This window comes from Osmerus mordax, chromosome 25, assembly GCF_038355195.1.
Source record: "Osmerus mordax isolate fOsmMor3 chromosome 25, fOsmMor3.pri, whole genome shotgun sequence".
Taxonomy (NCBI): domain Eukaryota; kingdom Metazoa; phylum Chordata; class Actinopteri; order Osmeriformes; family Osmeridae; genus Osmerus; species Osmerus mordax.
Window position 1 is genome coordinate 8170302 of NC_090074.1, and position 26499 is coordinate 8196800.

At 45.1% G+C, this 26499-nt stretch overlaps 2 protein-coding genes across 2 annotated transcripts; both read left to right on the top strand.

The window, feature by feature from the left end:
* The first annotated feature begins 3762 nt into the window (after positions 1 to 3762).
* LOC136933788 (prenylcysteine oxidase-like) lies at positions 3763 to 7795 on the top strand. The gene is given in 9 exon segments (XM_067229308.1): positions 3763 to 3949; positions 3951 to 4113; positions 4604 to 4810; positions 4930 to 5008; positions 5128 to 5223; positions 5362 to 5573; positions 5810 to 5950; positions 6104 to 6534; positions 6940 to 7795. Coding segments are annotated over 9 exon segments (1626 nt in total). The 5' UTR covers positions 3763 to 3889; the 3' UTR covers positions 7177 to 7795.
* A 2372-nt stretch (positions 7796 to 10167) lies between these two features.
* crebrf (creb3 regulatory factor) lies at positions 10168 to 21750 on the top strand. Its single transcript, XM_067229306.1, has 10 exons — positions 10168 to 10277; positions 12609 to 12927; positions 13061 to 13186; positions 14830 to 14990; positions 15087 to 16156; positions 16427 to 16621; positions 17029 to 17218; positions 17341 to 17414; positions 17566 to 17685; positions 20090 to 21750. Exons 2-10 carry the CDS (start codon positions 12919 to 12921, stop codon positions 20206 to 20208), a joined length of 2064 nt encoding a protein of 687 aa, XP_067085407.1. The 5' UTR covers positions 10168 to 10277; positions 12609 to 12918; the 3' UTR covers positions 20209 to 21750.
* The last annotated feature ends 4749 nt before the right edge of the window (positions 21751 to 26499 follow it).

Genomic DNA, 26499 nt, shown 5'->3' on the forward strand with positions numbered 1-26499 from the left:
GAGAAGGAATGACCTCCAGTATATACCAGACAGCAGGATGAAGGACCCCTGCTGAATCAATCACTACTCACAAAGGATGCAGACATCAGCCACAGATTACTGCTTTTAGCACGCACACAAACACACACACACGCACACAGCAAACACACCCTTATGTACTCCCCAAATAGCTTTTTCCATTGATTTGAGAGAGCGAAGGAGAAAGAGAGACACAGAGAGAGAGAGAGAGAGAGAGAGAGAAGAGAGCAAGAGCGAGAGGAGAGAGAGAGTGAGTGAGGGGGGGGAGAAGGACAGAGAGAGGGAGGGAGAGAAAGAGAGAAGCTCTGTTATAAAGTCTGAAATCTGGCTAACAAGACAGTAGGCTGTAGTATCATGTCATATGATGATGTAAACACGCCATGTGACCTTGACAACCTGGCTGACCCCAGTAAATACACACTCTTCTCCTCCACTCTCCTGTCTTCTCCTCCACTTTCCTCCTCTTTTCTCCTTCACTCTTCTCATCCACTCTCTGTCCCTCTCCTCTCTTCTCCACTGTCTGCTCTTTTTCTCTCCACTCCTCTGCTGTCTCGTCTCCCCTCACCACATATTTCCTTTCCTCCCCACCACACTTTTCTCTTTCCTCATTCCTTCCATTACTGTCAAGACTGTTGGACTACCACATGGCGTGTGTCTGCCTGTTAGTAGCAAATCTACTGACTTATCCTTGTCCACTCTCCTGCACTTTCTGCTTCCCTTTTATAAATAATCACCAACCAACCTAACCTAATGCCCAATCACAAACACACATAGCCTACCTTCGGTGTGACAGCTGGAGGACTGGATAATACCGGGCGATCTGAAGAGATACGGCAGGTATCTGGAGAAGCATTTCATCTTTCAGGTCGTTGTTGTTCTTGTTTTGTTGTTGTCGGCAGCGCATCCCGATCTCGTCCTCACCTCACAGCGCGCTACGACATCAGTGACAGAACGGACATATCAGACGGCGCAGAGACAGACGAGACCACGGTGGGAGGCATAACTGAAGCCTTCTACCGTAAGACGCCGATGTCCCTGTAGACGTAGGGAATGGAAGGGCGCTGTGCCCCACTCCATGCTTCTTCTCCGGTCGGCTGCAGGACTCGGGATGATAAACCGGGGCCAGCGAGGGGGGAGAGCGGAAGCAGTGTTAAGATCTCAGAGAACGACACCTGTTCCCGGACTCGCGGATGCTAATTGGTCGTTATGAATGGGAGCCAGCGGGAGTTTTATTTCCCAAATAGCCTACCTCCTCATCACACCCACACACACAAACAAGCCCCCCTTTGCATCTTTTTATAACTATATAATCGGAATAAATAATTTAACGTAGAAACTATATTACCCTGATGGCAGGGGCGTTGTTAGACCCTTTTACTGGGGCACGTGCCCCAGTATAAATCTGATGTGCCCCATTAAAATCGAAAGTTTGAGTTTGAACAATTTACATTATTAGTCAGTGCATTCATTTAGATTGATAATCCCGGAAAAAACTTAACGCCGTATCCCAATCGTTGCTTGTAAAATCAAAGCAGTTTAACCGAAAACACAAACCGATGCCCGCAGTGGCCAAATAGTCACTGCAGCAGGCACACAAAAGTCCAGCACACAAGTCAGAATTGAGGTAGGCTAAGAAAACATTACAAAACTAAAGAAATGTTTTAAATGATAGGCCTACCGATCATCTTATTTTGACTAAAACATAAAAATAATATTACATGAGGCAAAAAAAAAAACAGTATTTGCGCTCAAATGAATGCGAAATAAATGTCCGTGCTTGCATTAACTATTGATGTCCCTGCCAAAGTTGATATCAAATTTGCCTCCCTGAACTGTTGTATAGTGGGTTAAGCAAGGGGAGTTTCTATAGCCGAGTAGTGCATTGTGCACAGTTTGTTGTGCACAATGCACAAGAAAAAAGGGATATGAATAGGGGCCTGTGCCCCAGTAGAGCTTTATGTCTAACAATGCCCCTGCCTGATGGAAGTATCAATAGTTGATTCATATCTGCGTCTACACAGAAATACACGGAAAGACAAATAGCCTAGGTTGTTGCTCTTTTGTTGCTTTTTTTGTGTTGTCATGGTGAAGAAGATTATAGGAGACATTTTCGTTTACTGATTTCCTGTGTGTGTGGGGGGGAGAGAGAGAGAGAGAGAGAGAGAGAGAGAGAGAGAGAGAGAGAGAGAGAGAGAGAGAGAGAGAGAGAGAGAGAGAGAGAGAGAGAGAGAGAGAGAGAGAGAGAGAGAAAGAGAGATAGAGAGAGAGAGAAAGAGAGAGAGAGATAGAGAGAGAGAGAGAGAGAGTGGGTCAAGAGACATGCAGATACGCGCACGTGTGTTTCTGTGTTAATCCTTCTTGCAAACAGTCTGCAAACTGAGAAGGCTGATGCTGGCCAATGCAGACATCCCAAGTCTCCCGGAAGGTCCGGGAGTCTCCCGCGTTTCAATAGCGGCTCCCTGACGTCCGCAAATGCTGTACAATCTCCCGGAAATCGGGGATTTTGTATTTCGAGCGAGTGAGAGACTGTCTAACTCTAACACTCTAACACTTTCCCACTCTAACTTACTACTTGACATAAAATTGCCAAAATAAACGCACAATATATTTGGAATTAAAGTAAAAAAAAGTTGGCCTACACTAGGCCTACTTCCTATACAATTCCTACATCAGAATACTCTAAGGATATTCAAAAAGTGAATCATTCGAATCTATCAAATCTACCTGCTGAATATAGCAAGGGCAAAATAAGAGTTTTGTTAAAGTAGCTTGTTTCTGTTTCTGTAACAACCAGGCCAAAGTGACTAGTGCAAATTGGCATAGACAACGGTCTTCGAGAACACCGGAAACCGATTGACTTTTATATATTTTTTATTTTATATTTAAATTGTTTTATTCTTAGATTGTTTAGTTCTTAGGAATACTTAAATTAAGTAAAGGCTTTACTTAATTTAAGATTCGTATATGTTTAGTGTTTGCACCTCCCTGCCACAGTAAATTCCGCGTTTGTATAACATACATGGCGAATAAACCGAATTCTGATTCTGATTCTGACTTGTTCGGTGGGTTGCCAGGTTGGTGGGAACCGCATTAGGCTACTTTTTTGTTCAGTATGTTCAGTTTGACTCATGCACTGATTAGGATCCAACGAAAGCTATGCTGGAAGAATTGTTCAACAAGTAGGCTAGGTCGCCTATGGGTGGGCAAACTGAGGCTTTCCGAAACACAGAGACAATTGAAACATTTGATTCGAGGGAAACTTTTACTCAACAGTGACATCTGCTGGCCGCTTTGAATATGTCATACACAACGGTCATATCTAATTCCACGGTCCTTGTGGTTGAAGGGAATTATTACCGTTTTGCAAAGCAGATTGTGTGGTACCGAATACGGGAGCGATAGTTTCATTAAACAACAATCGGGTCAAATCATGATTTTCGAACTGTTTGAGACGACAAACTCAGTGTAAACTTGTTACATATTCATATAGCTACATCTTGAAGTTGCAGACAAATGATCAAACAGGATTTCGCTAATGGCACACAAGCAACTGACTGTCTCTAATTTTCTCAATCTCTCTCAACCAAGGTCTCACGCATTCAAAACTTGTTTTTGCCGCCTCGTTTTATACCCCGACACGTCAGAGTCTTTTGGCAAGTGCGACACAGGTTCCGTTCAAGATCACGTCACAAAACGTCTCGAAACACTTTGTCTCGTGACCAGAAGTGTTTTTAAAACCCGTCTCGAAAACGTTGTTCCGATGCAGTGAGTGTTGAATGTGTCGGGACAGTATCGACACCGTAGTACCGAGCGGTCCATCACTAAGGTCGCCTGTCGTGAAATAATATATTATGCTAACGATGGGCAAGTGATGCGCATCACAGATCACGAAAGACAACGCGATACGCTGGGTCTAGACAAAAGCTTATTTGTCGCACATACAGTACTGTACTTTGTGGCTGGTGGCAAACAGCTGTGTCAACAACATGGATTGGTATCAAACGCTGCGATATCTTATAGTACTTTTGTCACCCTTCTCAGTGTTTTGCGACCCAGGGTTTGCTTCGCTGGACGGCAGCCCACCCTCTAAAATTGGTAAGTAAACCATGCTAGTAATGTTGCTAGCTAGGCTAGCTATGCTCCACTACACTACGGTTCAAATCCTAGCTATCGCGCTGGATAACAAGTAGAGCTAGCCGTTAGTTGCAGTATTGAACGCTTCTGCGACATTTAGACAACTAATGTACCGTTGGGCAGTTTTACCTTGTCGATTCATGACAAAAGGGTGGACTTATGTTTAACTCTATTGATTAATCGACTGACAATGACAGGCCGTTATGACCACTGACCAGTCCAGTACCGATTTACACCAAGTGTCCATGTGCCGACGCGAAGCACATTTCCACAGCCGCATAGTGCAAAATCGGATTTCTGAATTGACAAAAACTGCTGTCAAATGGCACATCCATACTTTCATTTAAAGCAATGTCTACCAACAAAGATATATGAATAGTGTCATTTTCAAACAACAAAAACTTCATAAGAGGATTTTAGTGGTGATGGTTGCTCTCGTTTTCGGTGACAGCAATCGTAGGGGCGGGGATAGGAGGAACGGCTACCGCCCACTTCCTGCGCCAGCACTTTGGCCCCGAGGTCAGCATCGACGTGTTCGAGAAGGGTGAGGTTGGGGGGCGTCTAGCGACGGTAACGGTCAACCATCAGGACTACGAGTCGGGGGGGTCTATCATTCACTCCCTCAACTTACATATGCAGGACTTCGTCAAACAGCTGGGTACGTAACTACCCGTGGCAGCAGCAGGATCAACGTTTATGGGATGTGTGTGTTCAGGTCTTAACTTTAGCTTGTGTGTGTGTGTTTGTGTGTGTGTGTGTGTGCACGCGCATGTTCAGGACTGAAGTATCGTCGCAGCGTGGCGGGGAAAACGGCTGTCTTTAACGGAGAAGAGCTCATACTAGAGGAGACAGACTGGTAACTGCTAGATCTGTTCTGTGTGTTTGTCTGTCCGTCCATCGGTCAGGCACATTACTTCATAGTTTTCCTTCCTAAGTACCTGGTGTGTGTATGCGCATGCATACATGTATGTGTAGGTATCTGCTGGACCTGCTGCGTGTGTGGTGGCGCTATGGCATCAGCTTCATCAGACTGCAGATGTGGGTGGAGGAGATCATGGAGAAGTTCATGAGGTTAGTGTATAAATGTTTATGAAATGTATGGAATTTGTGTTATAGTGGGTGGTGTATCTTTCATTCTTGTATGTGTGCATGTCTGCCCCATGGATGTGTGTGTGTGTGTGTGTCTGCCCGTTTGTGTGTCATGTCCAGAATCTATAAGTACCAGGCCCACGGCTATGCCTTCAGCTCAGTGGAAGAGCTGCTTCACTCCCTGGGGGGGTCTGGCTTCCTCAACATGACACACCGCTCGCTGTCTGAGTCCCTGCTGGAGCTGGGCGTGTCCCAGCGCTTCATAGACGAGGTCATCGCCCCCATCACTAGGGTCAACTACGGACAGAACAACAGCATCCCTGCCTTCGTAGGTCAGGGCTCACACAACATGTTAAACCATGTCAGAGAGACGTATTTAATAATCATGTGCATAGGTGTACAGACTTTGTATTTTGTCTTCTGTGAGCATCACATGTTCATACAGACATTATAGGAAGAAGACATTGCTTTGCAATAGTGTATCAATACATACATGTTTTAGGTGATCTTGGTTTTAAGAGTAATGTGTGTGTGTGTGTGCTTCCTTGCCTGTGTGTGTGTGTATTAGGTGCAGTGTCGCTAGCTGGCGCTCAGTCCAACCTGTGGGCGGTGGAAGGAGGCAACAAGCTGGTGTGCTCAGGCCTGCTGAAGCTGGCTAAAGCCAACCTGGTCCAGGCCCAGGTCAACACCATCTCTCCACAGACCAACGGTACGGCAGGCCAGTGTTCCTACCAGTCCTGGAAAGTCTGCGTAGGAGAAAAAAAGGTCAGAAAGTCTAATAATGAAAGTGGCGACAGGACTTTGAATCCCTTAGTGTTTATCGTGTGTGTGTCCGCGCATATGTACTGCTTGTATTCCACAGGAGAGAGCGTCCAATACCAGCTGACATACTCCTCAGGTTCTGGAAAGGAGGCGGAGCTCTATGACATAGTGGTGGTGGCCACGCCCCTTCAGGACAGCGTGGACTCTGGGGTCTCCTTCCAGGGGTTTGACCCTCCGTTACCTATAATCCCCGGCTCCTACCACCACACTGTGGCAACCGTCGTCCACGGTTACCTAAACTGCTCCTACTTTGGGTTCCCAGACCCACGTCTGTTCCCGTTCACCAGCGTGCTCACCACCGACACCCCCGGTCTGTTCTTCAACAGCGCCGGCAGCATCTGCCCCGTCAACATCTCTGCCGGGTTTCGCAGGAAACAACCACAGGAAGCCGGGGTCTACAAGGTGTTCTCCCCGAAACCTCTGGAACGGGCCGAGCTCAAGACTCTGTTCCGCTCCTACTACTCCGTTCAGGTGAGAAACAAGGAATGTGTTTCTGGATTCCTCGTTTGAGGGATTCCGCGTTTGTAGTTTGATGGTTTTTGGGGGTTTGTAGTTTGTGTTCCTGGGTTCATAGTTAAACCTTTTTTTTTTTTTTACTACTGGGTTTGTAGTTTGAGTGTACAGATTTGTAGTTTTAAGGTTTCATTGTTCGTAGTTTGAGGGTTTCTGGGTACTTAGTTTTTGTTTTTTCACCTAATGGAATGTGATGTCCCTGTATTGCTACTCCTGCTTTCAGTATTTCATTTCCCATTCAGAAGTTGTTTTAATTCAACATCAGGGTAAACAGTTTCCAAAACTTAAAGTACTATATTTCCAGGAGCAGAATATGATTTATGGAAACCCCACTGTCCCACTAATACATTCTCCCGTTGCCAGGAGACGGACTGGCAGGCATACCCGCGGTATGGCAGTGCGGAGGGCCAGAGCCTGCCCGCCGTGGAGCTGGGCGCCAACCTCTACTACCTGAACGGCATCGAGTGGGCAGGCAGCGCCATGGAGATGAGCTCAGTGGCGGCTAAAAATATAGCCCTGCTGGCTTTCCACCGGTGGAACCGATCGCCCGAAATGGTCGACCAGAAGGAGCTCATGCACAAGATAAAGACCGAGCTCTGACTGGGAGAGATAGACTCACTCACTCTCACACACACAGACAACAGGGGTAGATGGCTTGAGGGGAGGGGGGGGGGTGAACTGCATGCACAACTGAAGAGATGTGACTCCTGCATGCATGACTGCAGCATGAGACTGCAATTCCAGTCATTTCTTCTATACCTTTTCCTGAAATGCAACCTTGCCTGATAACATCTAAGAGCAAAACCAAGATAAAGATATTAGACTATGCCTAACCTTATGAGGCCTTCTGAGTTGTGCTGAGGGTTTGATGTTGTTTACAGGGTTAGACTGAAAATGAATCCCCAGAATGAAACACACACACCGAGTGTACCTACGAGGGTGGGGTGTGGGGGTATCCCACCTGACTTACTGCTGTCTGGATCCAATCCCCAAGGCTACCCTCAGCTTGATGGCACTGTGTTCACACTCCGTAGTCAACAATGAAGAGAGGAAAATGCAATGAGATTTCAATGGTCTATGACAGATTGTCAGATAGTATATTATCAACAAGACATCCTATGTTTGTGTGTGTGTAACTAACTGCTTGTACACATTGTAGCAGGTTAAGGCGTGTGGGGTTTACACAACCATCAAGCTCAATAAAACCCTGGCACACACAGTCCAATTTCCATGCAAATGTGTCTTTAATCCGTCACATACATACACCACAGTTTCTGGTCACGCTCCCTTCTTATATGCAAACACTCAATCAATTAAGCACTCAATGAGACACAGCCTGTCTCGTTGCTGCAGGAAGTCCCTACATGGCTCGGGGGTGGATCCAACAGGCTGCCAGATATCTTCCCTCAATCACCACTCCCCTCACCTCTCCCTGCCGTCTGCCACAATATGTAAGGCTATCAAACATAATTGTTTGATAATTGAGCATTTGATAATTGAGCATTTCTGAGAGTTGCGTTGCCATTTTGGAATCCCTTGTCCTCCATAGTTACTTCTGTACAAATGTCACTGATGTGTGCTGTGTAAAGTAAAAGCTTAGTAAAAGGAATATTTTAGGACATCATACAATTTTAACTGTCAAATTATGAGTAAAAAACTGAGGTATTGCATGATTTTAAATTACTTTTGTTTCTCACTGTCAGCACTGTAGGCCACTAATGGATATGTCTGCAATTCAATTCAAGTTTGGCCACTGGGGGGCTAGTATCATTAGCGTCCACAAAACCAACAAGTCGCTGTCAGGCGCTCGTCTGAACAAAAGGCTTCTTATTCGTCTTTTTTTGAACCTCCTCTGCGTTGCCAAGACAGAAAAACAAACAAGGGCCCTGTTTGTTTCGTCTTAAAATGTGTCGTCCATTTCCTTCCTTTGAAATCACTGATCCGACATGGCTGTGTTGCAATTGAACTTCTGTGAGATGAACATCCCTTCACCTACACACTCATGTTAGGTCTTACAATATCCAAAATACATCTGTAATGTTTTAGACTGTCTTTGCCCTGTCTATTGTTTATAAGAATAGCTGACAGTGTTTTTGGTCAAAATTCAAATAAAAAAAATTCTGACAGCTAGGATTCTAGGAAGCAGTTGATAGGAGCAGGACTAAGAATTCCAATGTGCCTGTACTTGTTACTATGGCATATCCAAAAGGGCTGTAGGCAACACAGCAGACCAGTGAGAACCAGCAAGATGGCCTCAGGAGCTGCTGCTGTACAGGACTGAAGAACTACATGAAAATGTCTATTTAACTCGTGTTGGGGGGGTTAAGAGGTGAGTTCTGTATGTCCATGTCTGAAGTGGGTAATACCGATACTTGATCGCATGTATTAGAACCCAGTCAATAGAACCACCAAGAAGGTGGAGATGCCCCAGGGAGAACCAGCAGCAGACAGAACGAGGGGTGGGGGCATTGTTCAATTATTTTCTGCTGAGTAACGTCCACCCTGGTTGCATGAATGGGTTAATGTGGGAGAGGAATTGAGAAATGAAGGAAAAAGGGAGAGGTATGGGTGAGAAAAGTAAGGAGAGAAACGATAGCAAGACCATAAGAGAGGGAAGAAAATTAAAGCAAGAGGGAGATGGGGAGGGGAAGAGGGAGGACTGGTGGAGTAGGGCTCAGGCAGGCACATCACAGCAAGAGCTGCACTGCAGAGTCATTTGTGAGGGAAGCTTGGCTCAAGTGCTGCCAATTCCACTCCTACTCTCTCAGGCAGACACTGCTGTCATTTGTTAACTGAACATATTTTGTCTTGCTGGACTGTTCTTGCCATTTGTATTGGATAAATAATTTAGCTAAAAGTGATTTTAATTGTTAGTTTCGCAATATGACTTACCTAAGTTACCCACATAGATTGAAATGTCAATGGCCTTGTGACAATGGGTTAAAGAACTGCTTTTATGTTTTTAAATAATTGCACATTCTCTTTTGATGAATCTGGTCTTGGATGACTGGATGAGAATCATTGGTATTCCTTTGCCTTGGCAAAGTTGCCTGGTATTCCCTAGATCTTGTCGCAACTTTGGGTGGCACAGTGGCAGGTCTTTTAGTGTAACTGCTCCCAAAATCTGGAACTCACTCCCTATGTCTTTTCGCAGCATCACATCCATCTCCGAATTCAAATTACAATTAAAAACACATGTTTTCTCAATGTTATTTGTCCTAATCTGTTGCTATGTATTTTCTCTGTGTCATGTTTAATATTTCTGTGTTTGACTGCTTGATGCTTTTTACATTGTGTTTGTCCATGTTTTTGTACTGTATTACCATTGTAAAGCGTCCTTGAGCTCGGGAAAGGCGCTATAAAAATGTTACATAGTATTATTATTATTATTGCGTGCCATAGAAGAGCCTACAATACACAGTGTGGGATGCAATTGTCATTTTTATCAGTTTGTGTGCAGCAACCCCATCACTGCAGCTGCAATGTTTTGGTCAATCCCGAAACCTCGCTGAGATTGGTCGGTGGGCCCCCCACGTGACAAGGTAGTCACGCGCTTTCCAGGAACCCGTCAGGAAGAAGATAAACAAAACAAACCAAGAGACAGACGCGTGGACTCCATTGAGATGGCTTTCTTGTTACCAAGATAGAAGCACATACACGAGTCAAACACGATTTCCTACTTTTCCATAGGGATTTCAATGGTGAGTTAAACATTTCTAAGACCATTTTGCTAACTTTGCTGGCAGTTCGGTCAATGTTTCGTCGATGAGAGCGCGTCGACCTGTGGTTAGCTTGCAAGCTAAGTTGTTGTATCTCGCTGCCGAGAGAGGGGAGGGACGGTGGCCATACTGCTAGTAGTAGGAAGCTAGAACAAACCAGCATAATTCGGAAAGGTTAGACATTTTACATAAGAAACTGAATTAATTTTGATCACAAATTATTTTGTTCTATTAATTGTCACTGCATATATGTTTTATTTCACGTTCGTTTAGTTTAACGTCGAATACGAATATTGGCTAACGAGCTAACGTTACGTACTGTAGTAGCTTTGCATTGCTGACATCTGTCAAAAATAACCAGGAATCTCCTCGCTGGTATGACTGATAGTTTAATTAATATGTAACTCGTATATAACAAACACAGTAGGAAGTGCCGTTGTTAAAGAGCTAGGTGTATTAACTGACAAGAAGGCCATTGTGAATATTACACTAAACATGACATATTAAACCAAAAAATTATAATCTGCTTGTTGTTTTCGAGTCAATAACACGGTTGATAATATCATATCAATCTTCATAATAATGAAGTTTTACTCTGTTGAAGTCCATTCATTTTAAGCTTATAATTTATATTTATGGGTCAACTACAAAACAACACGCGTCAGCCAGCTCTCGGGTACACGCCCCCTCCCAGTGCAGAGAACGCGAGCGAGCGAGAAAATTCCATGCAACCCGATGAAAGAACAAAGCCCAACGGTTCTCAGGAGTACAGTGACATTCAATAATTTTTTTCTACAATGTTTTATTTGCGTAGTTTTATTTTGTAAAAGAGATGTGGTAATTATATTTTTGCATTTTTACGTGTTTTAAACATAAATTATATGCGTGTTCTTCAGTATATCTAATTTATATCAGATGTAGTCTAAGTAAGACTATTTGTTATGATGAGTCGGCGTTTTAGAAAATGTAGGCTACTCACGTATTAAGATTGCAGTATAAGGTCATGAAAAAGGGGCTCGGCTGTGTCCTCAACCTACCTTGATACATGTTATGTTTTTCTTGACGCGTAGCCTAACTCCTAAATTGACAGCACGACTATCCATTCGCCACAGTATAGGGGCGGGACAACGCAGAAGTTTCACCTATAGAGTTGGAGAATCACGTGGGCGTTGGCTCAATGTGATGGGTTGAGGTTTCATTTTGTTTTTGTAGCATGTCTAGCATGTTTAGCATGTCATATCTGTCAATCCCAGTCGCTGTTTATACATAATTTATAATATAAGATCATTATGTGCAATGTTATTTTGTATGTTTATGCTCTTGTACTGGTAGTTAAACCGCAATGCAAGTACGAGCAGTGCGACATAGGCTGTGTTTGGTTGTTGTTTTTCCCCAAATTTCCATTGATTTAAATTAAATGTATGCATTTTATGAACGATGCTCGATGTCCTTGTCTGTAATATTTACAACAGTAATACGTTTGTTCCAGATGGAATTAAAGGCGTCAATTCGCAGGCTTACAGAGTGTAGCTAGCGAGCCCCCTCACAACACATACACGCACACTTGGCCCAGGGCCGCATATGTTTCTCTAGCTAGCGTTCACCAGCAGCTGCTGTGATGGCAGAGCGGTAGTGTGTAGTCTTAGTTATAGTCAAGGAAAGACGCGCTCTGCTCCGTGCTCTGTTTTTGTTCCATGCGTTTACAACATAAACAGCTAGACGATTTAAACTGTTTTCAAGTTGGTCAATGTTGCAAAACATATTTCTGTGTTATTTGCTAATGGAAGAATTAGACTTGCACGGTAATTAGGCTAGTTGTCTGTGGTGCAACACTGTGAAAATGCTGTGGCCTGCAAGCAGAGGCAAGCGGTAGATCCTAGGAAACAAAAAACGTAAATGTAGTCATTATGGTTGTTGTTCCACCTATTGATGTGTGTTAAGTGACTGGTTATTTAAATGAGGTAATTGCAAATGAAACTTGCAAATGTTGTAGGCAGAGGGGAAATTGCCTTCCAGACAGGCAAGGGGATTTATTAGTATTCATTAAGGTGTATTTTGTGTTTACCTTCGGTGAAAGTATCCTAGTTTCAAAAGATCTGACTCAATTCCCATCCATCTGTTACAGCGAACAGATTTGCGTGTGTGTTATTTGTCCATATGTTCTTTGTGTGTGTCTGTGCAGTCTGTGTTGGGATTCCAACAAGCAGCTGTTGGTGACAGGCCCTTCTGTCTGATAAATCTGATCAGACACTATGGCATCCTGAAGATCTGTTTAACCCTTCTGTTTCCGCTTCCCTCTCCCCTGTCATACAGAGACCCCGGAAATGAATAGAAACCCAAGCCAGGCCTGAACACCAGACCCTGGTTGCCAGACCTAAGCGAGACTCAGGTTTAGACCCAGAACCAGACTCCTTCAAGGCCATAAGAGGCCACACCCAGGACCGGACAAAATTCAAGAGAGGTCTAGACACGAACCAGACCCAGGCAACTTCAGACACCTGTATCCATCCTCTGAGCTCAGTTGTCCTCTGAGTTGTCCTCTGGTGGTCCACGTTCAACACACAGCTGGACTCTAGAGGTGGCTGAGAGGTTCCAACACAGGAACACAGAGTGCTGCTCTGTAATGCCTCAGGTACAGAGAATCACCTTGGATTTAATCTATTTGATGTTTCAATTCAGACTTAGCGATTCAGTTCCTTTCACATGTGAGTGATTCCGTCCACGTTGAGTTATTCAGCATGATTCATTAGTCTATGTGCTTACAGCCCAGCATCATTGGGATGGAGCCTACCTTTGGGGACGCGTTTCAGAACTACACGTTTGCTGACCAGGTACTGACCAGCACTGAGCTGCTGGCCAACAGCTCCGATCCTGATTTCATGTATGAACTGGTGAGTCCCGGTTCTTTTCAGCTGGAGCACATAACATGCACGGAACCCAACCAGAATCCACACACAACCTAGAACAAGTGTTGCACGGTATACCTAAATTGAGGTACGCTTCGATATTGTTTTTGTTAAAAACGGTTCGGTATTAGCATTTCCCAATGTTCGGTACTTGTAGATAAAACGAGACTAAGCGATTCTGTCCACTGTGGGACTACTTTGCCTACAGAGCCGAAGCTGATGGCAAACCCACGACATTACGAAGCCTATTTGTAAAAGGTGCTATAAAAGTGCCGTGCAAGGGAGGAAATACTTCTAACCTCGCCAAGCACCTCAGTGACAGACCCAAGACCTACACGCCGAGTACAAAAACGTCAGGTTAGCGAATAAGCTAGCTGGCTAGCTAGGTGGTAGGATGGTGAAATATGTATGTCAGGCCTACCCTACTGTATCGTAAGCAAGCATATTAGAAAATTAGTTCCAAAACAACCAATATATTATGCTACAGTTATTTGGGGGTCTAATTTTGGTGCTTTTTAAAATGGTCACTAGCTAAATGGTATAGTAGGGCTACGAGCTAGCTACATGTCAAAGTGGCTCTATTGTCAGACAGAACGGCCGAAGGCAAACTCCCATCGTAAATTTTGCGAAAACATAGCATTGCAATTGAAAAACAAATTTGAGACTTGCAACTTGACTTACAAGGCTCTTAAAAAACTTTGAATTTGAAAATGTGATCAATCCTTGTGGACTGTCTGTTTGTGATCTATTAGGTATCGAATCAGTATCTGTTGGAAAAGTTGAAGATGTAACTGTTAGCACAACATGCTAGCAGACAAACTTTGTAGCACAATGGCGTGTGATGTTTTTGTCTCCTTGTGGGCCTGGCCGCAAGCAATAAAGCTTTCTTATCTTGTTTACCGACTGACTGTGCAATGCTTGATAGATAAATATTCCTGACAGTATTGTTTCAAGTATCGTTTTGGTATTGAGTATTGCGATACTAAACTTGGTATTGGTATCGAAGTAAAAAAAATTGGTGTTGTGACAAGACTACCTAGAACCCCAAAAATAACCTGTTTTGGAATGCTTCCAGGGACAGGGAACACAGTATGCTACTCAGCTTTGTATATGGAAGAGAACATGTTTCGATGACATCAGACACTGCATTTTTACACATTTTTACATTTTATTAGTTTAGCAGATGCTTTTATCCAAAGTGACATACAAATAAAGTAACTACCTGCAAATGTAGGACCAAAGGCTAATCTAGGCTCAGCTCTAAAAGTATTCCAGAGGTTAGTGTCTAGGCATTTTTACCCAGACACAGTGCAACAGTAACATCACCTCAAGCACAGCATTACATCATTCTGATGATTGGACCATGCAACAGTAACTATCAAAGATATATATATATATATCTCATATCAAGTGCAACAAAAAAAGAGAACTTTGTAGTCTCTTTTAACACATCTGGTTATTTGTCAGGGACTGGGGGGGGATAGCTCAGTACAACATTGGACAGCAGATCTACAGGTCCCAGGTTACTCCTGTACGTGGCTGTGGATAAACTTGCTTCATGCTAAATGAGTGAATTACTATATATGACATCATGACTAGTGAGTGTAACTGGTGCTATCCCACTCCAGGACAAGGACATGCCTGCATGCCAGAGCCCCAGGGAGGAGGCCTTCTCTATGGGGGAGGGTAAGGAGGTGGAGGTTGGGGGTCTGACCGACCTGGGGGAGGCAGAGCCTGCCTACAGCGCCACCTTCGAACAGTGGGACACTTACTGGGAGGACCTTACAAGGTCAGTTGCATGATTGATTTATCAATTGATTGATCTTGATTGTTTGTATTGATGTTCCAAAGAATTTTGCATCGTTTTTATAATGCGGTCCTACAGGTACACCCGACTCACCAGCTGTGATATCTGGGGCACCAAGGAGGTGGACTTCCTCGGCCTGGACGACTTCTCCAGCCCCTACCAGGATGAGGAGGTGATCGGGCGCACCCCCACCTTGGCCCAGCTCAACGGAGAGGACTCACAGCCCGTGTGTGACACCCTTTACCACCCTGAGCTGCCCCTGCCCCCCTCCCTTAGCAAGAAGACCCCTGGCCCCACACGCCATGCCCCCATCCCTGGCCCCACTCTGGCCCCCTCCTTTGCCCCCCCTGCCCGCAGCCCTCTCCCAGACTTCCCTGACGGCTTCCAGAAGGCCACCTGTCCAGTTCCTTCCAGCACGGAGACCCGCTCCAAGGCCCAGATCCAGGGCTCCAGCACAAAGATGTTCCCCCTGGCCCTGAACAGCTCTGACTTCGTCCGCAAGGCCAAGGTGCGCATCAGTACGCTCCGTGGTCCCCATGCTGAGGCACCCCCCATGAAGACGGAGGCCGACGAGGACCCTCCCTTGGGCCCCCCTCCGATTCTCCAAGACCAGGCCTCCACCTCGGGCAGCCCCGTCCTGGTGGCTGCACCCGGGACTGTGGCCTCCGGCCCAGCTAGCCTGCTGGCTCCACGAAGGGAGATGCCTGCTGCCTCCCTGGGCAGGTCTGGGGCCGTGCCCCCCCAGCTCAGTTACCCCGGAGCTGGGGAAAGCCAGAGCCTGCAGGGGGGGCAAGGGCATGAGAGTCTGGAGGGAGAGGCAGCACTAGAGAAAACCAAGGAGGAAGAGCACAACTATTCTGTCTTCCTCACTCGTGCCAGACTGGCTGGCAAGGCCCTGTCTGAGCTGGAGGAGGAGGAGGAGGAGGAAGAGGAGGAAGAGGAAGAGGAGGAAGAGGAGGAGGAGGAAGAGGAGGAGGAGGGAGAGGAAGAGGAGGCTGAGGCAGAGGAGATGGAAATGGAAGATGAAGACCACGATGAAGGCTTCGGCAGTGAGCATGAGCTGTCGGAGAATGACGAGGAAGAGGAGGAGGATGAAGACTATGAGGCTGATAAAGATGACGATATGAGCGATGCTTTCTCTGAACCAGGTAGTTTGTGTGTGTGTGTCACATACTGTAAGTCAGTGACATATTCATACACGTTGGGGCTGATAGCTTCATCTTTCACTCTTCCTTTTTGGGCGCTCTCTCCCCCTCCTCCCTCTCGTCGTCTCCTCCTCACCTTGTCTCCCCCTTCTCTGCCTCTCTCCCTTACTTCCTCATCTCTTTCTTCCCTCCCTCTTATCTCCTCCTCACCTTCTTTCTCGCTACTCTGCCTCTCCCTACCTCCACCCCCCCCCCCCCCCCCCCCCCCCCCAGGCTGTGACACAGACATCGTGGAGGACGTGAAGGGACTGACGGCGGGTGTGTCCAGGAAGCGGGGGAAGCGTCGCTACTTCTGGGAGTACAGCGAGCAGCTGACACCCTGCAAGCAGGAGCGGCTGCTCAAGCCCTCCGAGTGGGACAGAGACACCCTGCCCAGCAACATGTACCAGAGGAACGGTCCTCACCACGGTTAGCACACACACACACTTACTTTTCACAAGTAAGATTTAACATTACCATACTATTGGTTGTATTTTGTGAAAAGAATAAACATGTCCTGTATCATAGCTACATGTATGACCTTTGCAGAAAAGCAAACCGCGTGAAAATCAGTTCGGTATTCAGTTCAGTATGATTAATTAAATGCGCTGAAAGCTCATTGCCCCAGCTAAACAGATTACACTGAGTGGAGCGGTTGCCTGTTCCAAGATGGCGGCCCCACGGTTCTTCAGCGCCAGTAGGCAGCAGCGGTCGATGCGGCGTCTACTCTTTATTATGTCTGTGATCACAAGTGTTTGGCTGTGGGGAGAAAACCCCCTGATAGGCCAGGAGTCAGGAGGTGACTGGGCTGTTTGTGTGATTGGCTGCTCGAACAGGGAAGTACACTCTGAAGAAGTCTCGTCGTACAGACGTGGAGGACCTGACGCCCAACCCCAGGAAGCTGCTGCAGATCGGCACGGAGCTCAGGAAGCTAAACAAGGTGATCAGCGACCTGACGCCCGTCAGCGAGCTGCCCCTCACCGCCCGGCCGCGCTCCCGCAAAGAGAAGAACAAGCTGGCGTCCAGGTGACCGGCATGCCCTCTTCTTTACTCTCCCTGCTCTACACACGTGGCTTCTTCTGACGTGCAACACTGTCTGTTTTAACGTAATATGTTGTATTCCATTGTGTGTGTGTGTGTGTGTCCAGGGCGTGCCGTCTGAAGAAGAAGGCCCAGTACGAGGCCAACAAGGTCAAGCTGTGGGGTCTCAGCACCGAGTATGGTATGTTACTATGGTTACCGGGGTGGTAATCTGTTATGGTTACCGGGGTGGTAGGTTACTATGGTTACCAGAGCGGGACGGGCAAACATAAGTTACTGTGGCAACGTGAGGTGACTGTTTTTCTTCCCATGTGTGGTGACTGGTGTTTCAGATCGCCTGCTGTTCGTTATCAACGCCATAAAGGAAGAGATTGTGACACGGGTCCATGACTCATCCCACCACAGCTCCAACATGGCCGACACCCTGGACAGACTGATCAAAGAAACTCTAGGTAAATACAGATACTGGTATATTCATACTGTGTATTATATAGTCTGTATACTTTGATGAATATACTGATGTTACCAACTTAATTTGAGTGTTCCCTCTTTGAGAGAGGATGCGTTGCTTAATGGGTGTAGCTACAAATGTAAGCAATAGGGGGCGCTAATATGCTTACAATGTGAATGTTCTTTTATTTATTTATTTTTTACGGTGACTTGGGCAAAAATGACCAATGGCGTTGTTTGGAATCGGGGTTCATTGCCCACTCGGGATTTTGCTTACAGTTACATACAGAGGCTTCACACTAATTTGTGGATAGACTTGAGAAAAAAGTACTCTTTAAGCCTCTGTTACTGCAACATGCCTGAAAGCCTGGAGAGGAGAGGAGGGGAAGGGGGATGAGGGGAGGGGAGGATGTGATGAGAGGAGAGGAGGGGATGAGGAGGAAGGGGAGGGGAGATTTTCCTATCAGCAGTAAGGGGATGTTATGGTTGGCTCGCTCTCTCAGGAGTAATCACTGGCTTGCCTGGAGATAGTGTAGCCTCAACCAAGTCATAATATACGGATACGAATTATTCCATTCTAACAATATGGTTTCCTAGTTGTTCCTTTGTAACCTTCATATCCTCCATTGTCAAGGTTGAATGTTTTAACCATGCAAGCAGAAAGAGGTGAGGTACCTCAGTAAAGAGCATTCCACTCTTAAAGAGCAAAGTGCTGTCTCATTCCAATTTATAGCATTTTGAGCCCTTGCAGCCACTTGCACTCATCCACTTAGCAGGTGACGTCTAAGGGTTTAGGGGGTATTGGGCCTTAGTTTTATTATTCTCTGCACAAATTTGTCCAAAACTGATACATTCAAGGTAAATATACTAATATTCATAGGTCAATACATTCATCAAAAATAACAATATCAGTCTAACTTAATGTTTATATTACATAAAGCTCAAAAAACTATTTTGTGCTCAAATTAGTGGGGGGGGGGGGGGGGGGGGGAGATCCCATAATGCAACTCGTCTTGCCAAGGCAATGATCACATTAAGAGGGTAACATCTGTATATATACACCAATCAGCCAAAACATGATGACCACTCACAGGTGAAGCCAATAACATTGATCATCACCAAACAAGGGCAGATGTCAAGGACAGGCTAGATTGTTCGAAACAGGTCTTGAAGCTGAGATGTCGGGTAACTTACAGGACTAGAAGGATTGGCTGCTATTGTTTTGGTGATACTAAAGGGCAGGGTTCTCCAATCCTGTTCCTGGTGAGCTACCTGTAGGTTTTCGCTCCAACTCTAATCTAGCACACCTGATTCGAATAATCAGCTGGTTGATCAGGTAACTAGTGTTGAATCAGATCAAATAAGTGTGGTTGGAGCAAAAACCTACATGCAGGTAGCTCTCCAGGAACAGGATTGGAGACCCCTACTACAGTACACCTCCAGGGGTCTTGTAGAGTCCAGGTCGAGGACCAAGAGCTTATTAGGCAGGTGGTCAAAATATTTTGGCTCATCTTTCAGGGTTCCCACGGGGTCTTCAAAAGTCAAAAATTCGGAACTTAAAATTCAAGGCCTTAAAATGTCTTAAAAACGGCCAGTTTTCATCCGAGGTCTTAAATTTCATTTAGTCAGGTCTAAAAAAGGTTTTACCCTCGTTCATTTCCAGAACCGCTGGCCGCAGAAAGTTATGACAAAGTAGCAAAAAATATATATTGAGTCGCAGCCTACGAAGCGGAGCTCTACAAAGGAAACCAGCAGAACGCTGCCCTCAGAACGTTGGTTCGGTGTGTTGTAGTTCTTTCTGGGGGATATTGGTGTTGGTATATGTACACGGTGATAAAACTACAAATCCTGTTTTAAATGCAATACCTGCCCGCAAAGTACGTCTGCGCTTCCTCAGAGTTTGTTAAAGTTCGACTACGTGTGGAAAATGTGAAAGTGTACTTTCAACGAGACATGTCTAGATCACAGCGATTTCCGCTGTTGGTTACAAGCGGTACCCAGCTCCAGGTACAAGGCTCGCTGCAAACTTTGCCCAAAAAATATTCACAAATTACTAATGTGATCGTTTTATCTGTAAATAAATGTATGCTTTTTCAATGACTGAATTCATTGAAATAAAATGTCTTTTCCAGAATTTCTTTTATTTGAATATTTTTGGGGGTAATGTGTCGTGTAGGTCTTAAATTTCAATCTTTATGGTCTTAAAATGTAAAAAAGGTCTTAAATATGACTTACTGAAACCTGCAAGAACCCTGATCTGTGCATTTTCTTTATTTGTGTGGAGACCGTGCATATGACTACCATCTAAACACACCAAAACTACACACCTATGTGGACTTCTACCTAATTGTGTTTACTTTGCTGCTAAAGTGTGACAGTAACAGTTTCTTCCTTCTGCGTGTACAGTGTCAGCACCAGTTGCTGGGCAGACTTCAGATTTTGTCAACCAGATCCTGGAGAATACGGGGAAGGGCGATCCCACTGGCGGATTGGTCGGCCTGCGAGTCCCCACCTCCAAGGTTTAGAAGCCCCGCCCACCGAGGGGAGGGGCCTCAGTCACTCAACGCACTGTCCCACACTGTAACAATGACCCTCTGCATGCCCCCCCAACCCCCCTCTCAGACCCCCCACCTCCTGCCGAGTGTGGGACACATGCCGAGGCCCTGTGTGCGTGTATGTGTGTGTGTGTGTGCTCACACTACCCACTTGTAGGGAAACCCAGTAGCTCTCTTAGTAGTGTGTGAGTCAGTCGCCATGTTGTGCATGTGGTAAGACGTTCCAATAGCAACCACAGATCTTCTCATAGCTCCTCATATCACCATGACGTAACACCTTTCTGCAACCAATCACAAGTGGCGGAGGGGGAATACTTCCTGGTTTCGCCTTCTCCTTTAGCGGTCCAAGCGTCCAGCTGGAAGGCATGGCAAGTAGGAGGGCGCAGTCATGACTCACGAGTGGAAGAAATCTTTGATTGCAGCAGGAAGCAATGTCTGCTATCTGAAAAGCCTAAATATGGTAGGGTCATAGCCCTCCAATCAGAAACCTTGTTGTAGAAGCCACCTGAGCAGGTGAGCAGTATTGAGGGGAGGGGTTATGGTAACTGTTGAGACCACTCGTGCCCTGCCCCCTCCCACATGTCTTGCCCCTCTCCCCCAGCCTAGCGCCCCACCACTAAACTGAGGGGATGTACAGCCACATATGCCAACCTGCTCCACAGTGTTTCCTGTTAGACATGTGTCTGAACCAGAGGCTCCAGACTAGCCATCCCGGCGGCTATGACGGGCTGCCTCCAGTCTAGTGCTCTCTCCTGGGGTAACCGTGTCCCAGAACCAGGCCTGGGTCTCACACACCCACCATCACATACTTGGAGAGTACATAATTTAAGTTATTCCACTGCAAAGATACCAATGGAACTGGCCCTAATGTAAAAAGTTTGAGGTCAAACTAATGGGCTTTCAAACAAGTATTTGATCGGATTTTGTGTGTTTGAACCCAGGTCTGACGTAGAACCGGTTCTACTTGCTCGTCACCATTATGGTTGCATATGGTTCTGCAAATGGCTCTCCTGCAGGGTTCTGACTGGAACTGAGCATTAGGAACCGGTTCCAAACACCCTCCCGTCTCTGTGTGTGGGAGGAGCTTCTGTGTGAAGATGTAATATATCTCTGTATAACAACCTGTTTCTTGGGGGTGTGTCCTAAATGTTCCAAAGCCCATCTGCTCCAATCGCATCGTAGGGATTAGAGGGCTGCTATTTCGATAGGTTCCCTAGTTTGCTGTTTTTACTTGGGTATCTGCTAAAAGTACTATTCTATTCATTGTGCCTTGTATTTGAGACGAGGTCATTTAAGAACTGCCCAAGGGGCAGGAAGACAGAGGACCATGAGGAGAGCAAGGATGTGAGGCAGGGAGGGACAAACTTACATCAGTTTGTCACATATTTCAGCTCTCTTTTAAAAAGAAAAAGCTATTCTGAATGTATATAAGAACATGGAACCTGTAGATATATGCCACAGAGTCTGTGTTTTCGAAGATGGCTGACAAAAATAACTTTTGGTTTTTGGTACTTTGGGAATGAGGGAGGGAAGGGGTGGGGGGGGATGTTGGGTGGGTTCAAACTAGAACTATTTGAGTAAGAGTTACAAAAAAGAAAAATGTTTGCACAGTATATTTTGATTGTTTTTTGTACCAAAGACAAATGCAAGGAAAATGGCGACTAGCCAGTCAAAGTAAGGTTTTGCACAGCTTACCTGATACCGTATTGAATGTAGGAAATATGGTAGGGCCAGGGATTTTCATTGAACTGTGAAGTTAGCGTGGGTCCAACTCTGAATAGAGAGAAGCGTTCATCAACTTTTTAACTAGGAGGCCATTTGCCCTGCAAGTCAGTCGGCTGGACTGAAGCCGGGTTCTGAGCAACTGTGGTCTGAGAACCACCGAGGAGAACCCTCACACCACTTTACACGTTCTAGCACACACGTTGTAGTTGTTCTACAAAGGTAGACAACCTTTGTAGTTCTACAACTGCATTGTTGAAAGCTTAGATGAATTGGCTTCTGATTTGCTTGTTTGACGACAAATAACCAAAAGCTATGTCACTATGACTCATCAATGTAGGTAGGACAGATGCAAACACATAACAGCTAGATGTTTGATTTATTCTGCGTGTCCATAGTATGTACGTCGCTACATCTCAACCATGCATACATCCGTCTGTATACGATCAATTGCCACTTTTTCAGATTGATACATTAGTACCGCATGACACATTTCTAAGCTCTGTCTTCACACTAGGAAAAAAAGTTGAGGAAAAATTTGAGAAGCATAAAAAATCGATATTTTTGTACTGTTTGCCTTTACCTACTCTGTTTATTAAATTGAGGAGGAGGAGTCCTACTCTAGGTTAATATATTTTAGTTTCATGACATGATAGCTAGGTAGTGAATATCATGGATGACATTATTCTGGTTTCTCTGACAGAAAGACAGAGGCTGACAGACCCTCAGTCATAATTGAATAGTGATGGGGAACCGGGGGAGGGTGAGGAGAGCACAGACACGATCAGGAAAGGGGAGCAGTAAGGCAGAGACAAAGAAGAGAGGAATAAATGTCCCCCCACTCCCCCCCTCCAAAAAACAGCTGTGAACACAACGGAAGTGTTCTGTTTATACTACTTCCTGGAGGACGCGTTCCACACATGCGCAGTACATTGCATATGCAGGATGTCATAGATTATTGGAGGTTCACGGATGTCCATACAGAGCCTACGTGTGGACTGATGACAAAATTGCCGTTGTGCAGACCCTCATGGACATGGAAAGTTTAACACCAGTTTCCCACAGACTGTCCCCACGTAAACGTAGAAAATGCGGCGAGGCTTCAGTCAGCCCAGAAGTGTAGCAGTCTGCCAACGCAGACAGAAAAACCTACACTTAAATGCTGTTGTCTTATGTTGAGGAATGTGCGTCAGTTGAGACCAGGTTTGAGGAAGCTGAGTGTGAAGGTTGCTGCGCTGTCCAGTTGACTATATAGCTGACCAAGATATCTTTGAATTCTGATTAAAACATAGGTGGGATCTGGCGCATGAGTGAAACTAGAATGGTTGATATCCATGATGTCCATCATGACATCATCAGACTTTTATGTTAGCCTTAGGTAGTGGTTGAAACATTCTTTAACTGTTTCCTGTTTTTATAGTGTTTCGTTTTGTATATAGACTTATTATGTTGAAATGTATCTTCTAAATGTTAAATGTAAAGTATATATTCTATATTACATGTATGAAAAACAGAAAGCACTTTGTTCAACAAAAAAAAGAGGAAAAAAAACAAAAAGAAAAGCATTTTTCCTTCCATTTGCTGCTAATCGGCCTGGTGTGAATGCTGCAGGAAGTACTTGACTATTTTAACCTGGCCAACAGTCTCAGCCCAGTCTATAACCTGGTCTAGACTGTGTTGGAGCAGTCTATTACCTGGCTGGCACAGTATGTGTGTAGTAGGTCGTTAACAGGACAGTGTCGCAGGTCTCAACAAGATGGTTTTATTCCAAGGCCCCTTCGTTCATATGACTGACGATGTCATTGTTCATTTGCCTTCAGTAGAGATTTCCTATGGAAAGACTTAATTCTGCTCTGGCTCCTTTATTCAGGTTGTTGTACAGTGTAGACACCTCTCTCGTGGCCTTTGCCTGAGGGGGGTTGTTATTGTTATAATTTTTAAAAACTGATTTGTACTTGTGACTTGTACTGAAAAAATTGAAAAATATAAAAAACATTGTGGGGGGGGGGGGGGGACTGAGGAGCCATACCAGGCCTCAGCAGCTAAACTTTTATCACTGTACTGTAAGACAAGTCAATTGCAATGGAGATTCAATCCGGACACACTTGCCTTTTCTCTTTCGATAAAAACGTTCATTCTTAAATAAGATGGCCATTGGCCGATTGCTACTGGTGGAATTCCTATAGCAACCGGACCAGCCAACCTTTTTTCCTACATCGTACTGTCAACAAAAAACTTAAGCCTGATTGGCTCAAATTAACAGTGAGCTCTCCACTGGGGGGTCACAAAAGGCAAATGGGGGTGAAGCGAGGGGACCTGCTGATATGGTAGGGAGAGAGTAAGAGAGGGGGGGAGGGGAAGGGGTGGGGGATTGTTGGTATGAGGCAGAGGCAGGAAAGCGTGTTCTTTCAGATTTTCACAGTTAACATGATGGATGCGAGCTGTGCAACTTTACAAACCAGAAGACTCTGTGGCATTTTAGCGGTCCAGGACAGGGTTGATTATTCAACGCCAGTAACTATTCCTTCTTCTCTATCAACCTAACAACTAGAGTCAGATAGATACAAATCTAGTAGGTTGTGTAAGTTAAGTGTGTGCTACTTTCGTCTGATAATCAAATAAACCTGAATCCATAAAGGTGTGCAGTGAATCAGGGTTATGACCATCCTTCTATGAGAAACGTGTAATGAAATATATCCTAAAGAAAATATATTTATGTATTCCAATTAATGATCGCCATTTATTTCATCATTAAATAACAATATTATATATGTTTATGGAGTTGTCTGTGAGAAAAAAAATTGTGCAATGCTCTCTACACAAACAGCCAATAGATTTATAAACAGAGCTATATTCCTACCGTAGTTTTCTTTATATTCTATAGACATGGGTGACATTGTTTTTTAAATCTTTTTTTAATTTGTATTATTCTTTGAAAGGGACATTATGCTTCCTGGCTCTGAAGTTGCCTGTTTTGTAAAATGCTGCTGCTGCTACTGGGGCTGGCTCATAGCGACACACATAGAGACAGACAAAACATCTGCATTCTATATCGTCTCCGTGGTGAAACACACTTGACGTTGTCCCAGTGTCCTAGTTCTGTGTTTCAACCAAGCCATGGTGAATCTGGAGACAAATTCAATTGGGCTTGCTGTGAGGCTACCATTACAGTATGTATAGTTGTACTGTGGTGATCCTTGCTTGTATACAAACAATGAATTTTCTGTCCTGGCTATCAGCCAATCACAGCTCTGCATGTGGCAGCAGCATGTGCAAGGCAGGGAGGGGGAAACTGCAAGCGTCAACTTTTTAATGGCTACACCCTCGTATAGTCTAGGCTCTCTGGTGTCCAGCTCTGGACTTCCTGCGGGTCTTCCTGGCCAACATTCCATGTTCTACAGGTTCTGCTCCCATCGTCTTCTATTCCAAACGGAACAAGGGAATGTTGGTCAGGGGGGTGTCCCATTCTAAAAAGCATTCTGAAGACTTTGGCCCTGCATTCTCTCCCACACCATAGCTCCCCCCCACACACACACACACACACACACACACACACACAAGTATCAAATGTTATCACCCTATGAAAGCTTATCACTAACACGGGCTGGATTATGTAACCCACTCTGGAGGGCTCCTGATGAATTGTGTTTCATGTCATAGCCCGCCTCACTCTTTCAGACTCGTATCTGCAGCGGGCTATGACAATGCTGCGTCTGCTATTTTTGATGTATATCTGTGTAGACTGAGATTCCCACCTGTGCAAGGGGTATTCCAGTATTCATTTCAACCTGAAGGGTGAGGGGCCCAGGCTACCTGTTGTGTCTGTCTGCTAGACAGAGGACAACAGGGTCTGAACGAGCACAAGTTTGAAAGACAAATAAAGGTTTTGGTGTTCGGTAGGTGCAGGGACTCAACCCTGGTTGGGGGGTCAGAGGCCTCGGTACGACCGATAATCAGAGCTCACGCCACGGCTTTCCTTCTTATATCGATCATAACAAAACAGCCACCTTGCACTTGGTTTTACACAAGTAAAAAAGAGAATAAACAAGTCAAACGTTATTTTTAATACAATGCCTGCTAAACCAGGTGCCTTACTGAAACCGATGAGAATCCAAACTTGATCTGCACCCTCTCCTTTTCCAAGTCTGGGTGTTTTGTATTGAGGACCAGACCTCTCTCCTTCCTTCCCCTCTCTCTGCCCACTATGCTAAGAGGTTTCAGGACTATTTGCAGTCCAGGAGTCTAGTGCTGCAAACTGATGCTGCTTTGTCGTTTTCATAAGAGATGAATGTAGTCTTCCTTCTGAGAGTACAGGCCAGTTCAAGCAGAGCCTTGGGTGTAGAAATATATATATATATATATATATATATATATATATATATATATATATATATATATATATATATATATATATATATATATATATTTATGAAGCTCTAGAATGAGGGGGAACTCAGTAGTCACAGAGGAAGAGAGCCTTTACAAAAAGTGCTTTAGTGATTCTAAAGATGTAGTGTTTGAAGTGTTAAGCCTGCTCGG

Excerpts from the sequence above, each read along its gene's own strand:
- crebrf (XM_067229306.1), top strand. Across the intron at positions 16,622-17,028 it reads GAGGAACGGTCCTCACCACG|GGAAGTACACTCTGAAGAAG; the intron begins GTTAGCACACAC and ends CTGCTCGAACAG. Across the intron at positions 17,415-17,565 it reads GGGTCTCAGCACCGAGTATG|ATCGCCTGCTGTTCGTTATC; the intron begins GTATGTTACTAT and ends CTGGTGTTTCAG.